Source organism: Bombus terrestris, chromosome 14 (assembly GCF_910591885.1).
Source record: "Bombus terrestris chromosome 14, iyBomTerr1.2, whole genome shotgun sequence".
NCBI lineage: Eukaryota > Metazoa > Arthropoda > Insecta > Hymenoptera > Apidae > Bombus > Bombus terrestris.
In genome coordinates, this window is record NC_063282.1 from 8,151,800 (window position 1) to 8,171,316 (window position 19,517).

The 19,517-nt window shown below is 40.0% G+C and overlaps 1 protein-coding gene across 5 annotated transcripts in view; it reads left to right on the forward strand.

The window, feature by feature from the left end:
• Positions 1-19,517, forward strand: part of LOC100644578 (inactive rhomboid protein 1) — a 284,993-nt gene that overhangs the window by 98,795 nt on the left and 166,681 nt on the right. For all 5 annotated transcript variants that reach the window (XM_048412097.1, XM_048412099.1, XM_012316503.3 and 2 more), the window contains one exon: positions 15,107-17,977. In XM_048412097.1, the coding sequence (XP_048268054.1) occupies positions 15,138-17,977 (2,840 nt within the window). In that variant the 5' untranslated portion in view covers positions 15,107-15,137. The remainder of the gene's footprint in view (positions 1-15,106; positions 17,978-19,517) is intronic.

Below are 19,517 nucleotides of genomic sequence, written 5' to 3' on the forward strand. Positions count from 1 at the left end.
TTCTGGATATATTACGAAAGTTCCAAGCTGAAATTCATCCTCGATCATCTGGCCTGTTGAATCCTGTCATTTTGACAATTTTATTTAACGTTCTATTCGTTCGGAAAAATAAAAATTCTTTTATGTTTCATTTTTCTCTTTATCATGAATATAATATTAAAATATATGTGTCTCTACGAAAGCTTCTTTGGTACTTGCAACGAGTAAAAGCACTTTCTTAGCAGGTTCTGTACGTATCATCTTTGTACTATCAAATTTTTGTATTCACGTGAAAATAATGACGTCGTCTATAGACTACGGAAGATGTGAAAATCCACAGAATGTACATAATATGATATACAAAGATATACAAATAAAGCCAGAGTTTTGTATTATATTATATAATTTATTTATTTATTATATTCTTTAGTAGAAAACACTTCTTTTACTTAGATTCCATCTTTCTAATTACATTTATAAAAATATGAATTTGCGTACAGAAATATCCGCAGCCTAGTCACGTATCAATCGTTTGAGTGTACACATTGGTGAGATATTTCAATCGTAGACGGTTGTCGATTTGTCGATAGTTAGTTGCGACGTAGCTTTTCCCTGTGTGAGAACCATTCAACGGTTTTTGAATGTTGCCGATACAAAGTTCATTCTATTGGCATCCTTTCGTTCGTCGTTTTCGTGGTCTCATAGGATTGCCGTCGGGACTTCAAGGCCACGACTAGTAGAAAATCCATTTGACACGACTTTCCGGCAATAAATCCGGCGAACGTGTTTCCGATCGCGCGAGAGACGCGCGGAAACACTTGGCCACCATCGAATCGCACGCTGCACACTCTGAAAACGACCCTCCGTCAACGTTCGAAATCCGATTTCTCATTTTATTTGCGCGCCGTTAAAGTTTGATACGCTCGCTAGGCCATCGGCAGCACCCAGAATGATTCAGCCTGTTGACTTTTTAATTTTCACCGAGGAGTTTCAGTTTCTCGCTTGTCGCTCGTCCAAGATTAATCGATCCGCGACGTGGTTAATTGATCGAGGGCGAAAAAGAGAGAGGTTTATTTATGATGATAAATAGTCCTCGGTTTATTGTTATTATGTATTTTCATTGTGTTTACGGTGGTATTGTTGCGTCGTAAATTATTGGGTCATATCGTGAATTATAGCAGAGAATTGTATTATAGTGTCGAAAGGTATTTGTTTAGTCTTACAATGTACAGTTCATAATATTTTATGGAAGTTTTATAGATTTATAACTAGACTGTGTATATACATTATTATATCTATATATTATACATCGTATGCAGAATGTATAAAATATTCAAAGCGTGATATTGTCTATAATGTAACTCTATAATAGGTTTCACCCCTTGCATTCAATATTTCCACGTGTATCTTTAATCTCGGTTTCTCTGGTATAAGTTGTACACTTGAGTCATCGATGCTTCTATTATAGTTCTGCTTCCAGTACATTGACTTTCGACATTAAAGTTTCCAAGTTGTCCTATTAAAATTCGAAACGATATCGAATACGAGTGTCTACCTATCTACGATAAATCTCAACGTGAGATGCACACGGAAAATCGAGGTTTCGCCGAAGAAAGAATCGACAAGTCAGAAGCCGACAGGGCCATGTCATCGGAAATAAAATTATCTATTCGGAAGGTTCCTTGACCCGAGGATAGGAAAAACAGAATGGATGAAACATTGTTCGATCAATTACAGCGATTTAACCCAGAACGAAGTAAATCTGGCAGCTCATGACTGCTATTAACCTGCTTCCAAAAGGAGCACCTCGGTGAAGAATTCAAACTTATTCGAAGGAGAAAGCAAGTTTTAAAAGATCAGCCGCGTATTCATCACTCTCTCCTCACTGAAACGTATGCGTCTTTTATCGCTGCAGCTCTCTCTCTCTCTCTCTCTCTCTTTCTTCTAGTGGAAAACTGGAGGAATGCGGAAATAGTGACTCGAGAATATAGGGCGAAGGGAAAAGATCTCTTAGAAGTAGGAAGAAGGCAACCTTACGGATGAAATACAGGAAGGGGAGGCGATTGCCAAGAAATAGGGCCGTTTTAGCGTCGTCCACCGGGCGGCCTCGTTCCATGCATAACAAAGGAACATCGTACGGCACAGGGATAATCTTTCCACGAGGACTACGAGGACGCTTCAACTCTCTGTCGTTGCAAACCTACGGGGTATCCGGGAGTATCTCGTAAATTTCACCGATAGAACAACCCTGCCCTGAATTGACGACGACGCTCGCGACGACGCGACGGCGCGACGCTCTAACTTTCAACGAAGTAGTCTCGTATTCGTTATTCAACAGTTTATTATCACGACAAATTTTTGGGTGAACCTTTAAACTTTTCGTTTATAAAACTTTTGCAAAGTTGTGAATAATACCAATGATCAGATAGAGGATTTTCGTAAATCTATTTAATAAAAGAGGTAGAATCTGTCAGAAATAGAAATTTATTTCATCTTTTAGATATTTAAGAAGTAGATTACTTTGACCGCGTTTGCTTACTGTAGCACGTTTAAATCCCTTCACAAGCAAAGATTAAACCTATCAACTGCACTTTTGTATTTCTGCTTTATCCCTGTGCTGTCTCTCAAAGAAACGAACGACTCGCTTCCGTAAAACAGCGGGTTTTATTTATAGCAACTTTAACAGAGTTCATTGTATAATATTAGAAAGTTCACGTAAAACACAAACGACGACACCAGACGATTAAAACCAAACCATGCAGCCACAACACAAAATTCTTAAATTCTTAGTGACAGAAAAATAAAAGGCAAAAAAAAGGGGGATTGACGAAAGTCCCCTGTTGGTATCTCGTTACACGGGGATTACGGGCGTTCGTTGTGAAAGGGTTAGAGCTACGTCTACTTTTTATCTTCCCATCGAGCTCGTTACCCACAGAGCGTGGGAACCCCGTGAACCGTGCAACAAAACCAGGGAAAAGGAAGCGACCTCGGACGTATCGGCCGCACAATCGATACGTGCCAATAACCACAACGACGACGCCCCCTCTCTCTCCGTAATTTGCCGTCTCTTATTTCCGGCCTCATTAACTCGCCTCTCACCGAGGCGAAACGGATATATATTGTCGGCGGAGATTTTCAGAAAATTGGACCGATGTTTTCTCTCCGGTGTTCCGTGCGCTGGATACGTTACAATGGCGCGACGCTTCCTACGCCAGGGAGTAGTATAACGCGATGAATAGAGCCGACACCCTTGCATACGGTTATACACAATGCCTCGTCTGCCCGTACAACGTCCCCTTGCAACGCTCTAAACTGATGTTTGCCGATGAAATTAGTTGGCGAACAGTTAGTTAATTTCTCGCGATCGAAATTTGCCCCGGAAAAGTAATTTAAGCGAGAGCCTCTGGAGGAAATTAACCGGCTGCCGGAAACTGATCCTATCGTCAGGAGAAGTTGCGCGGAAGGGTCACGATCGCTGCTTTATGTTGTGGATGTTTCATAAGTAGCCTGTGGATTTTTATACGCGGGATTTTTATATGGAAAACTTGAAGAGACAAGAATGCAGAGAACGCACGTGACACGTGGAAACTGTAGAAAGTATTCGAAACATAGTGTTTGTTATTAGGTTGCGAATATTTATGAATTTGTAGGAAATGTAAAAGCGCAAAGGTGTGCATAACATGCAAAAGAATAGGAAATATACAGAGTTCAGTACCTATTGTAATATCTAATAATTCAAACAGAATTCTGCTTGGGTTCTATTGCTTTAGTTGCAATTATGAATAGAGATAAATACCACGCAGTTTTACCTTTTTCGTAAAATTCATATTCTTAACCACTTTTCCACAAATTCTCATTTACAGGATATTAAATGTCGTTCCGTGTCCCGTACCCAATGCATCTATTCACGCTAGAAATGTTGTTTTCCATAAATATGATGACAAGCATCGTTTTGTTAAGAATTGTTGTCGATTGAATCCATTTCTCTTCCTTCAAATTATCCTTCTTCGATAACGTTCAATTCTTATAGGTCAACGTATAAAACGAGAAATAATTTCCTTTATAGTCGGTAAGATAGAATACTTGTCAGCCATCGATGGCGATAATAATAAATCGCGACGATCGATTGAACGATGTCCATTCAGCTGACTGGTGAAGGTTCAAAAGCTGTTGGAGGATCAGAGAAACGTCATGGTCTAGCAGGATCTCGCGATCAATCAAGGAAATCGTATTCGAGCAGTCTAATAGCCGGTCGATTCCTTCGAGATTGCTATTAATTCGTTCAACGAACCGAGTTGCATCCTTTACGAGCGTCTATCCTCTTGGTCGGTTGGCACGGGCGCGCCAGCTGAGTGCTGGCTTGATTCCAAATCGAATCCATTTAAATACTTGACCTTCTTGCCCTCTGCCGCCTTTTAATTCCCGATTTTATGAGCTCCTTCGGCCGTTAAAAGCCCTTGGTGAAAAGCTATTAATGCACGACGTGCGTATTTTACGAAAAGAGATTGTTTCTTGAGCTCTTAATAGACATCTTCGTCTACTTTACAGCTCGTTTCCGCTGACTTTTATGGTGTAATTTGCCAGATCGTGGATTTATATGCATTTATGCGAAATTTAAATGTGTAAAGTTGCACGTGATGTGCAGAAATATATGAAACATCCAAAGGGGAACACTATCTAAAATTTGTACGATGCAAAATTGTAACTTTTTCGCTGCAAAATCGTCGATCTTTGAATCGTAACTTCGTGAAAAAAGATCGTACAATGATTTATGTAAGCTCGTTTTAAAGGACGAAGTCTCTACTTTCTCATCCTCCAATTGAATTTCCTCGAACATTCTTTCACGCTCAGAGACGAGACTAGAAACTAAAGATGATCTTTTTATCCCTCTACTTCTCTAAAGTAACAACAGCTCAGAGATCGACAATGTTTCAGTCAATAATTAATTATCCTTTAATTCTGTTTTATTAGAGAACTAAGGAATATTTAGAGAACTAAACAAACGTATATTTAGGTTTCTACCTTTTTTGTTATTTGCATATATAATTTACAAGCCTGATCGAGACTAAATGACCAATAAATTACGAGATTTATAAATCTGACTTATGGAATCGCTCACATTCTGTTTGAAATTATAGAAAAAATAGTAACACGAGTATCATAAGCGAGAAAACTAAATTTGGTTTTACTGCACATAATTCACGAGATTTTCATGATACAGGCGAATATATATTCCTTGTAGTATGTACAAGTTCCTAAATGAAACGATAATTCTTAAAGATTTTCACGTTTTAAGGATTATACGTTTTAACGATTTATGATTACAGATTTAAATTCTTCACGAGTGCTTTGAGATTTTATTCCCTGCGTAACAATAACGGGAAAATCCGTAATGCAACATTAAAGTCAACAATTGATAGGTTGAAAATCTGAAACGGGGCAGCCGTATTTTTGAATATAATGTAGAATTTCAGCTTCATGAGGTATCAAAATGCTGTATTAAACGCATTAATAACTGATCACAAAGAGAGTGAGAGAAAGAGAGAGCGTCCCATCGATCTGTACGATTTATTTATAACACTAATATTTGAACTTGCTTCGCTCGTGTATTCCACATTATTTCTGTGTCTTTTGGCGAGTATCTGATCGCGTTATTTTGAAACCATTCCCACTGATTGTCGAGGTGAACGATCGTTTTATTACGAGGTAAATCCTCGCATTATATCCAATCACCGGGTATCCAGTGAAATTCTATTTTCAAACGACATCGCGACATAGAGAATCGCTTCTTTTCGTTCCTCTGACAAGCCAATTGAATCGTAAGTCGGCTCTTAAATTCTTTCTAAACGTGACACACACGCTAATCTCCCGCTATTTAAGGGATCATTCTATCGTACAATAATTTACCAAATCATCGTAGACTGTAGATTTTTCATCCTCTCAGTTCCTGCAACGCAGACTTTGATATGGGAAATTTTGTTAATTTCTATCTTTACCGAAGCACCATTTTTCTCCTTATATAGTTCTACTAAATCAAATTCTGACCCGGAGGAATCCGTTGACAATTATAAAAATGGAAACACCAGCTCGATTCGTGTTGTTATTCAACGGTTCGATTTACTCCTAATAATTAGACCGTGGATTTTTCTGCATTCATGAGAAATTTACAGCTACTGAAGCATACGGATTGCACGTAATATGCAAAAGTATATAAAACAGTCGCAATATAGTTCCCATTCTAACGTTTAATAGATGAAAGAATTTTTTATCCGAATTCCAATTTTCCAGTTATATTTGTACAAATATGAATTTTCATAAATGTCCTCATTTGCATAAATATTAATAACATCCCGCTAAAACGTCAAACGCCCTATTTATCCAAAACTGTCGTGAAAGAATGCTGGCCAGGTGTCTAAACCGAACCCTGTCGACCCTCATTTCTGGTAACGAGTCGTTGACAGCTTATTGTTAGCTGAAACCATTTACTTTCGTCACGTCAACGTGTAAGCTCGCTTCTTTCGTTGCTCGTGACACGGAGCCTGGCGTTATTTTCGAATCCACCTGCTGGTGGTCCTGTTTCATCCTAAAAACCTGATATAGCCATGGAAAATAAGGGTACCCGACTCCACTCCATTTTTCCTGTCCTCTAAAGATTCCTTGGTCCTTGGTGGATAGGTTCTTCGTTCATTGTTACCCGGTTTCTTTATTCTAGCAGATAGGTTTTTGCGTTGTTTGCGAGAGTTAAGTTCCAGCGGGACGGGTGTCTCTTGATGGAACTTTGATCGTGATGGAAAATCGAAGGAAGTTCTTGCGAACCTCGTGAGAGAGTGTTCGCCGCCGCAAAGTACGGGAAGATTGATTTTTCTCAGGAAAATTGGCACCTCTGTTGCGAAATTTGTAGCAGCAGTTTACTCATTTTTACTATGAGAAATATTTAAGCAGAACGATCAAAGAGTTACAGTTTCTGGTATTTTTGTACTTAAAAGTACCTGGTTTCGTGTGTTATATAAACTGTCGAAGATGAAGGTTTCAAGACTTTAAGAATTTATCGGTCACAAAAATTTACATATACTAGTCCAAAGTAATATATATTATTTGTATCGATATAATTATTGTTATAAGTATCGATATAATTGTATCAAGTGACAATGATAGAAAAATAAAGAAAGAAAAAATGTTTGTCTACAAACTGAAATGATTAGAATGAATTTATGTATGGATCGGAGTAAAGAATTAGTCGGTCGAAAATTAGTTAGGAATCAGGAGTCGGCGATTGAGAAGATAGCGATTTTTGTTTCTTTCTTAAATATCGTATCGCTCTATTGGTCAACAAAAGTGGTATATTCGTGGAAGAAAATAGTTAAACGTACAACAAATTACAGTCACGTAGACTCTGCTTCGACTCACCCGCTTATAGCAAACAGATAATCTGCTGTTGCTAAAACAGGTCAATGGAGAGACAATAGAGAGTAGGAAAGATCACGTGAAGAGGAGAAATAAGTAGATGCTCGAAAATCGATTGGAAAATTGTTTGAGTACTTTTCAGATTACGTTTCGATATGGTTAATTAAAATTGTCGTTCATCTTTAAACGCTCGAAACGATCGTTTCGAGTCACTTACGCTCGATTACGAATTAATTAAAAACACGTGTAACTCAAGTATTATCCAATAACGGAAGCTGTAGTTACTCGGAAAACGTTTGTCAGGACAAATCTGTCGTCAATTGTTGCTCGACGATCGAACACGAATTTCGCGCGATCTGTCCATCGTCACGTCGTTGAAGCATTTAATGGTTTTACATTCTAAAACCTTCGCGTTGAAAAGTGGACGTAATCACTATTGTTCTATTACAAACGTGATTTGTACCATTAGAAACAGCGGCTGATTTCGAATCGCTGCTAAATCCTTTAATCGACCGCACAAGGTTTCACGACTAGGTTCGTGATAATGCACGTGAACACGCTCGTGTCGTGATCCTCCGTAATACGAAATTCGTGTATTTTCCACAGGTATTTCTCTGAACATATTGATCAGCAGCTGTTTACTTATCTTTTAACGCGGTAATTACTCTTTTAATTATTGCACCAAATTTCGTATTTAGGACGCAATCTACTTGCGACTTACCGTTTTTCTGCGTCCTCGTTCTTTGTTCTTTTCTAAAAATGCGTTCACGAGTTGGAAGAAATATAATCAAAAACTAACGGAATTAGTTTTTGCAAATAAAATATTTCTAGCTGCGGAGGTATTTAATTAAGTAAGTAATTAAGTACTTAAGTAAGTAGTAAAAGAATTAACAAATTTCCAAACACGCTTTACAGTTCGTATCCTACTGTAGCGACTTATCCTTAGAAGCGAATTCTCTAAGCGCTTAATAGATCCATAAACCTGGTTCTTAAACAAACATCAAGACAGACGATGCAGAATCGTAAAAATGATCGGAGTGGAAAGTTACAATGCATCGTTGGCAAGCGTCGTCGTGTTCCTTGGTCGGCGGGGAGCGATGATTTCACGAGACTAAAACACGAAATGAAACCGAGCTCCGCTCGTTTGCGCGTTATTTTCGTCGACGCAGTTACCCAGAAAATTTGCATCTTTTTCTGCTCGTCCTTCTTCGGGCCGCGGTTCTTTTCATCGCCGAAGGAACGACTTGGCCGGGGAAAGTAGCGAAGAGATAGCACGGTGGCAAATTTCCTGGCCACTCTTATCGCGAACAGTACTCTACGTTCGTTCGTTCGTTCGTCGTTTGCAACGGACCAACCAAGATGACGTCGTTTTCTTTCGCGGACGAAGCTTAAATTCGCCTGTCTTCTCTTTTTACCGAAGACAAATGCTTTTTGTTACTTGCTTCTACCTTTTCCATGTATTTCCAGAGCAGTCTTGGGATCCTAATTCTTCTGTTCTCCTGTAATTACGGATTCGCTGATCTACCTGATCTGAAGCAATCCTTTAAGAAGAGATCGTTGTCGATCGCGACAAGACGTAGTTATTTTAAGAAATATGATGTACGAGGCATTAATGGAATCTTCGTTATTCGGTTAGTTACACGTTGTAAACAATGTAGATAGGTTCGTATTTGTTTAATTCTCTTCCTCAATATTCTCTTCTATTTGTAGCTTTAATTCTTGCATCGTGTTCGCGGATTTCCATTTGTTTGATTTCTAAGAAATATCTGCCTATACAATGAAATAGATAGATAAAAGTATTTATTTATTTGAATCATATCAGTTACTTATATCGATTTATCCCAGTCAGACTTCGTACGTTTCACACGACACGCTATAAGTCTGCAAACCTATCCGAAGCAATTCACCACCAAAATAGTCGAACGAATTTTTCAACACAGGACTCGTGAAATTGTATCTAACTAAAAGATTAACTACGATTAAATATTTCTTAATTCTCGCTGTTAATAAAACTTTCGTTGACAACCTCTGATAAAATTTCCCTTTCAAAATACATAAATCATCGTGAGTCGATCGTAGAAGGAACCGATACCGGCAGTTTCGAACGCTTGACAAACGTATGTACAAAACGTACGGATCCGTGGAGAATGTTTTCCCTTGGCTGTCGACAGATAACGTCGCAGGCATTACGAAGAAATTCTTGGAAATCGTGAGGCCGATCGTGGAATACCCAGGGCCGATTCTCCGTGGAAGGAGATTTGACAAATGGTTTTATCCGGTAGTTGACGCCTCAGTTGACGCGCGTACGTGCACGTGACATGTGTCGCGTGTGTCGCCTCGTGTGACCCCGGCCCCCAATGGGAACCTGAGAATATGTCATTCCTCGACGTTGGTGAAATGGATGGTGCGGCTTGACGCACCCTCCATGCTGAAATTTCGGACGGCGAACGAGGAGAGACGGTTGATCGCGTTGCCGATTTGACAGTCTTTCGTGCACGTTTCTCGTCCGGCGAAATAATGCGTCGACAACCCGATTACGGGTTGAATGAACATCGATCTAGATTCAATCCGAAGGCAATTTCTTCTCGAATAACGTTGCAGCAAATAGTCGGCTGAACGATAACTTTGCCACCCTGCCAATCGGCTTTGAATCCGCGTGCAATTTTTAGTAATTCGATTTTCGCCCCTTTGTTATTAACTTGGACACAATTTTACGAGCTAAAGTCAATTCTGTGGCTTTTGTTTCGAACCTAGCGGGTAAGTTTGGCAGTTGAGCTTTGAATAGGCCTAGAACTTTCGATTTTCGTACTTTTCTATTTGTTTAATGGCGATTCTGGCCGGAGATGTAAATTTTTCACCTTCGATAATTAGCGAGTTCAACGATAAGAAGATAACTCTGAATGGTAGCATATTTAATGAGCGATTAACGAATATTATATTTCATAATGAGAAAAGATGGATTTTTCTTGATACATACATTTACATATGTTTTTGTTTGTATGCATATATTTCTCGCAATATCTTCTTTTAAGTATAATAATAAGATTGCATAATTTTATATATCTTCTTCATTTCTTGAACATTTGAGAAATATTGATTATTACAACTGTATCATTGGTTTGCTCTAAAACTTCGTAGCTTTATCAACTGTTTTTAAAAGGTTCCTCACTCTCGATTATATCAATCCTCTCGGCGATATTACACGTCAATATTGCCTCAACAGATTTTTATGCTTACAAATGGCAAACCTAAACCATTTATTGAAATTAGAAATAAATACGGATCGGATGTAGTTGCGAATCGCCCTCACTTCCTTCTTGTATGTAATATTATTACCAACTAATTACCGTGTTGAGGTATTCGACAATTTGATTGTTCAACAAAATACAATTCTTTCGTTCTAAAAGCTATTTAAGTGTCTGTCTAGTACGCGGAAGTTGAGAAGCATACCGATAGAATCAAGTACAGTAATGCCATAAATAATCACTCTTATAATAACTCTATATAAGCATTATAAGCCACAATTAAGAAGATGAATTCGTGGACGTCGAATATATGTGACGCTAACCGCTAAAGAGTTGAAATACTGCCTTCTAGTTGTCAATTAGCACCAAAATTAGATAATCAACGTGATATACCTGTAATCTTCATGTATCAAATTTTCATCAAACTCAATAGCTAGCCAGAACTCTTGCAACCCAGATATCTTTCTCCGTGAAAATTACCAATTTTCAAACGAACCAACAAAACCTGCCTATCAGCGCGTTTTCCATCGTCGCACGATTAAAGTAACGCTCGGTAAAACTGCACAAAGCGGAATAGAGTTAATAACCGTCTCGTGCAATCTCGAACCTAAATTCCAGGATAATCTGACTGAACAGAGAACGAGAGGACTATACCTACGCTGTACACCTAGCAGTTGCATCGAAACACGGGCCAGCTCCTTGTTCGTTGGATTGTTTCGTAAGCGACTGCTTAATTTACCGGTCGTGTCAGCTGCAACGGATGGAAAAAATCGCTCGGCTATGCAAGTTGCTCTCGGTGCGATGTTTTCACGTAGCTGCGTAGTAACAAGGTGGAAACACCGAGCGCGAGAACCATCTGGTAATAATGTTCGGTTCGAGAACACGGCCGCTACGAGTGTTTTCAACCGTGTGCCTGTTGCCGGAGCAGAGGGAGAATCGGCCTGGAAACCGATCGGGAACGGGCCGTTGGTCGGAAACGAGGATAGGAACACGGTGAACGTCGCTAATTGCAAAAACTGCCTCGAGGCATCGTCGTCCACCGCGTTCTACTCGATGGTTCAGCTCTCCGCGGGAAAAAGGAAACCGACGGACGCGTAAAACACGGCTATTCGGTCAACTTTCTGGAAACTTTCCACATTCTTACGCGCGAGCGTGTCAGCAGCTTCATTCTGCTTTAATTCATCATTCAATGGTCCGAGTTCGTGTTTTACGGGATTATTCAGAAATGTTATTTTTCTGTGGAAAATTGAGTTTCAGTGTTTTCGATGGGACGCAACAGAGTCTTTTTAGTGGAAAATCGACTTTCGATATTTTTCAATGTTGAAATCATGGAGGAAATGTTTCGATCTACAGAAAATTTGGCTATTACGGTAACAACCAACTCTTTTGGAATATTCGAGAATATACGTTCAATCTGGAATAAAAAACTCAGTATTGAATTTTTAAATGCTTCTTCTATAAAAGATCGAAGATATGACCTATGACGGTAGTTATGATTTTTCTTTTATATATTTTTTGCCGTACGAAGAAAATTAAAGAGAACGTAAATTAGTTCAGTTGGCTAGTATATTATACGATCCGTGGAAAATGTAAAAAAGGATATATATATATATATATATTAGGTGGTTGGTGAATTGTTCGCTCTTTTGTGGAACGCCAGCTGCGTTTTATCTTGACGACACCGGTAACGTCGTGCCATTTCCACGTTCCGCAAAGTTTTTCTATACTTCTACTGCTGATAGACGCACTGCAGAACGCTAAAACGTCTCTGTTTCGTGTATTAGCGATATCGTGCCGCGATAAATGGCACATGCACCTTCTGCGCTCGCTTTTTCCACTGTGTTTCGCAACAGACATTTGATGTCAGGAGAATTCTTAATGGCTCGTGGTTAGTACAATTCGTGAATTTATTGTTTCGCTCGTTATAAATGAAAATTAAATGGAGAGATGCGATAAGTCCATCATCGTTGAGTTTTCGGTAACTCTAATATATCATTGGGGAAAGTAATGTAGTTTGAAAGTTGCTGAATAGGAACGAAACTTAGATTTTTATATATTGTATATTTTATATGATATATTATATATTATATATCTAATAAAAGAAGAAATATACAGAGTACAGTTAAGATTTTATTCAATGAGGGGATGAAGGAAGGATAAAAGAAGGAAAGTGTAACGAGATCTTGCAATTGCCCTATGATTCCCATATAAGGAAGTGAAACTATAAATAATGTAGCATTGTTATATTACGACATTTTATTTTATTTCTCTATAAATATACGACTTTCATAAAAAAAATTGCGTGTACTTTTACATTCTTTCAACAATTTTTATATTCTTTAAAATATTATTCGAGATTTCAACATTAAATATTTTCTGTTACAATCTTTCATATTAATACCAGAATAAACAACGATAGCAAACACGTAGGTAGAAAATTTACAGATTGTTAGGGAAAAGGTGGCATTGTATGTAAAGCAAAGGCACGATTAGATAGTGACGATACATAAGAGATATGTGTAAACGCGAGATCTGTTTCGCGATTAAACGACACGTTTGCAAATAACAGGACGAGGTGGTCGATAATTCAAGCAAGCCATCATCTTCTTCCATAGAAACGTCCGATCAATTACAAGGTTCATTCTACTCGCGAGTGATTGTAGGTTCTACCTTCTCCTTTAATATACGGCCAATTACGCTTTCTCTTTTCTTACAACCTCCTATGAACTGAAACATGATCGAAGTAATGATCGTGTAATATGACATTTCCAACATGACAGTTACAATTCTGTATAGTCTAAAAGAAAATTGTTGTTCTACAGAGAAGGAAAATGTCGATAAATTCATAATTACCAAGTTGTGTAATCATCTTTTAATTAAGCCTCGTTTCGAAAGAGTGCTTAGCTAAATGGAAGAGTAATTAAGTGGCTTAAATAGTCCGTTACAAAGGAGACAGCTTCGAATAATTATGACACTGGGAAGTTTGAACATCGTTCAACCAATCTGTTCGCTTCTAATTTATTCAATGGAAGGCGCGCTGCTACAGAAGCTGTATTACATAAATTTCGTTATGTAATACATTATAGTATGTGCTTCATGCGTAAGGATGCTCTCATTAGATCGGTAGAAACGTTCCGGTTTAGTGTTGGAATTGTCACTTTACGCGCAAATAAGCTATTGGGCCAAGCATGCGCTCCAAGAATTCAAGCACCGGATGTCTGTCTAGACACTGGTATTTTCTACTTACAGTGAAACTAGCGATCGTGCTCATAATCTTCTTTTTTTGTTATTTCTACTTGGTATTTCGAAACTTCCCTATTGGAGATGTTTAATGTAATATCAAGGAAAAGTCTAACTTTCTTATTTATTTACCTCGAAAATTCGAAATAATTCAATACGTGGTAAATAGATGATTTGGGGTTACTTATTTCTTAAAGTACTAATTTGGAATCTATCTAAAACGACTTATTTTGTTTCATTTTATTTTCAAACATTTTCAAATCTCTAGAATGCCAATCTTATACAGTAAAAATACCTGGTCTCTAAATTTTTAAAATTTTGAACGACACCGTATCATCTAAATCTTGGGCTATCCTGTTAAATTACTATAAACGAGCATTGTATGGTCCAAGCTAGTAAAATGGAGAAGCAAAGTCGTGAATTTTGGTGTCATTCACGTTCACACAACGCGTAGTAAAAGTTTGATGGGCCAGACACGGAATAGTATTCAGTACTCTTTGGGGGATTTAAGCAGTAATCGATGAAATCGTTGTATTTCGCAGCGATACGCTGCAGGCTTGCCAATGGTTACGAACGACCGCACGCGTCACTCGTTCGAACACGCGTGGACCAGGGTGAAGCGCGAGCGAGCGTGGCCCCAATTAATTTATAATCGATTATATGACTAGCGTTTTAACGTCACGTAGCAAGCAATTCGTACGTGCCTCCCAGCTGTATTTGTGCATTATATTTCACCATCTAAATATTAAAGAAGGATATGGATATTTAAAACATTGAACACAAAGAAAGTTGAATTTAATAAATCAGAGTACGAGCCGGAAAAATGATGTATTTCATGAAGCTTATTAAACAATTACTTTTTTTTAATCGACGATGAAATTAAATAGTATGGACCGCAGAAGTCGTTTTGAAATTTCGCTAAAATTAATGTATAAAATTAGTGTACGATCAAAATTATATGAAAAAGCGAAGTTAATAAGGATCCGTTAAGGGACGAACGGTGAAATGAAACGATTAAAGTACAAAGAATGCATTAGAATAATAGATACTTTAGAAGTCCACTACACGTATCATATAGACAGAAAAATTTCTATTAAAAAAGAATCTTTTTAATTCCACAAATCCATTATTTTGATCTATTCATCTACATTATACGTTATATCGAAGATTCTGTTTACCTACATTAACATTTTTCGAAATAACCACCTTTACTAACAACGAACTATTAACGATTTCAGATGTCCTGACAGCGGGCCCCGGGCCACCAGGATGCCGACAGACGACGACTATGGCCGAAGAGAACGTCTCCTACTGCACCAACATCCGATCCCTCAATACGGGTCCTCGTCATCTCCGGTTCCAGGATCGAACGCCGGAACGTCCGGAAGTGTCGGTTCCCAGATCGGTTCCACCAGCTCCTCGGATTGTTATAAGCCAACGGCGCAACAGCAGCAAACTGATCTGCGAACGAATGGATCGAACGTCACCGTTGGTCAAGATCGTTACCAGTCCGATCAGTCCTCTCAAGGGAACGAGCACGTCGATTATGGAGGCCGTGAACGAATGTCAGGCATCGAGAGGCATGACAAATCAACGGACAAGCCAACGATCGACGATTTCCCAAAGTCCTGCGCGGAAACGCGTTCGATACAGTCAAGTTGCGAGCGATTCAGCCATTATCAGAATCAAGAGAGATTCGGTCAGCCCTCTTTGCAAGTCCACCACCAGTTTACCCCAGGGAGATCAACCGCGTCTGGACAATCGTTGTCCGGAAACGTGGTTCTGGCCGACCGTTTTCCACGATTCAACGAGCTCACCGGTCTCCACGGTGAGCAGAGATTGTCCTTGGCCCCAAGCGAACGCTTTCAACCGGCCACCAGCACCGAGCTTCGATTCCATCATCCCCCTAACGAGCTGGTGTCAACCGGAAACGAATACGCGAATACCAATATCTTGGTATCGGGCTGCGCGACCAGTCCATTTTCATCAGAGACGTTCCCCTCACCGCCATCACCGGCACCAGCGAACGACCGTTTCGTTCCACCGCCGCCTCTGTCACCTAGCCCAAGCGAGAAATATGCCTCGACCCAGAGTCTGGCTGGTTATCCTGCTGCTGATAGGATTCTGCCCCCAGGTTCTCCAAGCACCAGATATGGCAGCGGCACGGCACCAGCTTCACCGATGCCAACTAAAGAACGATTCTCTTCGGCGGAACGATTACTGGCCAATCAACAATCGTCGAGTTCCATGCACGAGCCCAAGGATCAGCAACGATACGCTGGAACCAGTGATCGCTTGCTGTCCGGATCGTCGCCGGTGCTTGGAAGTCTACAAGCCAGTCTACAAGGGGACAGGGGTGGTATATATACCACGAGCAAGGATTCGTCCGGATCGAGATACGGTGCTATTTCGACGGACCGATTACTCTCATCGTCACCTATACATGCCCCAGTGCCAGAGAGGTTCGCCAGCAAGTCGACCGATCGGTATCTCGGCGAGTCGCCTGTACACGAACGATACCATCGACAGGAATCGACATCAGCCATTCACCACGATCGTTACTCGACGATATCGTCCAGTGCCGAAAGATTCCTCTCCAATTCACCTAATCCCGAGGCCTCTCATCAGCGTTACACGTCGACGGAGAGGTCACTGCAGGTATCGTCTAGCAGCAACGAACAGAGGCGTCTGTATACCGATCGAGGCGTCGAAACGGTTTGTCAGAAGTATACAGACAGGTCCAGCGGATCCCCCGCGCCCACCGACTTCAACAGATACTCCACATTCCAGGAAGTTGGAAACACCCAGTCCAGATATGTCAGCACCAACGATCGTTTCAACGATCTCGCGATACAGCGCTGCGGTCAGTCGCGAGCAAACGATCGATTCTGTGTATCAAACGATCGTTATCTCGCCAATTCGTCACCAGGACACGACGGAAGACTGGCTAACAGCGACGCAACCAGGTACGTCGTCTCGGGATCATCGACGGAACGTCTGCTCTCCGGGACATCCTCTTCGTCCTCTTCTTCAACCGACACGGTCGCCCGGTATCACTCTTCCTACACGAACACAGCAGCCACCCAGTCCACCACTTCCAATGATCGTTTCACCTCCGTCTCTCCCACTCCTGAAACAGCCAATACCAATCTGCGGTCAGCAACAGGAACTGGAACAACCGGTGGCACAGGGAGTTCCGGATATCAGGGTACGACAAAAAGCAGCGTCGACAAATATCTTCAGGTGTCAAAGTCTGTGCAGAGCTACGGGAACGATCGCTATACCAATCCAGGCGATCAGTTCGACAGGCTCAGCCAGGATCGTTACGACAGATTCGCCAATCCTGTCAGCACCACGGATCGCTTCACACCTTCGTCCGGGACTCCTGATCGCTTTCATTCTGCCACTGATCGATACTCTCCTGTACGCGCCGCGGACAAGTATCTATCCTTGCCGAAACCCAAGGATCGATACACTGGTCGCATAACACCGATCTCGTCTTGTGGTACTTCGGTGGTTGCCACGTCGACCGATCGAACTTATGGCTCGACTAGCGCAACAGGAAGCTATGTTCCGCCAACCGCGCACACGCCTGTCGAACGATACGTGCCTCAACCACCTCCGGAGGTTCTCTACCCGGACAGATATGTCGACAGATACGTACCACCCTCTGCACACACGCCTACCGATCGTTATGTGCCCACCAACGATCCAGGTGATCCATACATGAGACGAGATCTTGGATTCCATCATCATTATCGGCTACCACCGCCTGCCGGCTACCCATACCATCAGTCTCATTTCCGACTTCGCGGTTTCGCGTACGCATCACCAGGTCGTCTTGGTGGTAGCCCTGGTTCCAGTAGTTCGAGTAGCTCGGCATCTAATCAGAGAGATGGCTTCTCAATGTCCCCGCTGCTCAGACCCAAGGTCCGTGCCTCTGCGGTCGAGTTCCCGACATCGTCTACTGGAGTTGTTGGTCGTCACGTGTGTACTAACCCACCATCTTGTTGCAACGAGGTATCTGCAAATGGAAGAGCCTGTTGTCAGGCGATTAGAAGGTCTCTGCCGCCGGGGGCGTTGCCGTCGATACCCACGCAATCTTCCTGGTGAGTCTTTTCGAAATTTTTGGAATTTACGTTTGGCCACTAGGCATTTATCCGTAGCTGTAGGAATTTTGTAATAAGTTTTTATTTTTAACGCAAAGATATCACTCCGTGAAGAGAAATATGGATGAGCGTGGTGGAAAAAAATCATTGGAATGTAGGATCCAATATGATGCTGAAGCTTTACAAAAGAGACAATACAAGCCAATACAAAGTAATTTAATAGAAGAATTGTATGCCGTGAAATTTTTGTTCTCTCGTGTAGAAAGTTTTTGCTAAATTCCCTCGTTGTTATATTTCACTGATATTGGATATTAGTTTACTGTGTAATATACCTACGAATATACCCAAAATTTATCATTTGCGAGAAGAATATTAAAAGCTAATAAGATGAATGTCCTGAGGATATTTAATTCTTTCTCAAACGTTTTTTACCAAATTTCCATTGCCACGGTTCACATTGAAACATCATTGAGAAAAAAGAGGAGAGTGAACGAGAGACCGTGAAAGAGATAGATCTTCGTTAACGACGGAAGTTTTTGTATTAAATTTGAATAGATTTTTCCAACGAAGTCAGAGTTACGAAGAGATTCACGTTTAATTCTCGTGGGCGAAGTTTACCGGTGGAAAAAATTAATTGCCGCACAAATGGAAGTCAGCGTGCGGATAAAAGGAATTGCATGCGGCGTGGAGGTCGAGCTGTGTAGCCAGGGGATTAAGGAATACGGGGATCCGGATAATATAGGTGTCCCCTTCGTAATCATACACCTTTATAATAAAGCTCACGAATTAGAATAGGAGAACTTTAATTGCGAGATGAATGTTATTTATAGAGAAGGGAAAGTAGAAGTCCTTTTACGTGATGTGTAACGTTTCCATGAGTGTACATTGTTGTACGCCATATACTTATATATTTATATTTATGTGAAAACTTTGGTCGATTTGTAGTGGCAGTATATGAATTCTACCAAAGTAACAAATCTTGTAGAATTAATGCTTAATTTTTATTAATTTTCTAATTTTGAATTACTGATTGGAAGAAAAACTTATTATGAAATTTTTATGGGATCATCGGACTCTAGTGTTAATAATGTTGTAGTTTAATGTTTATTATGTATTCTACTACATACATTTACTATTATTTATAACTTGTTATACCAAGTTCTAAGTTATACCAAAGTCTCTAACTCAAAGTTATACCAAAGTTATACCAAAGTCTCTCTTATCAGTACAGTACAAAGTAGAATTTAAAGATTTAATTTTTAATTATAAAATATTTTTTTATTTGGAAGAATTTTACAATCAGTTCTCATTGAGAATTATAAGTAAATTATTCTGGTGTGGTTCTATGTTGTGTTTAATAAATGTTTATCGTTTGTTTGATTCTAGTCGAATCTAATGTTTAATTATAAAATGAAAAAATTTGAAGAGTTTGTCGAGTAACAGAATATTTCTATAAGTTTCGAACATAACAAGCGCCAATTTCGCTGTTACATATGGTTTTCAAAAGTTAATTTGATCGGGTTATAACATACTAATTATA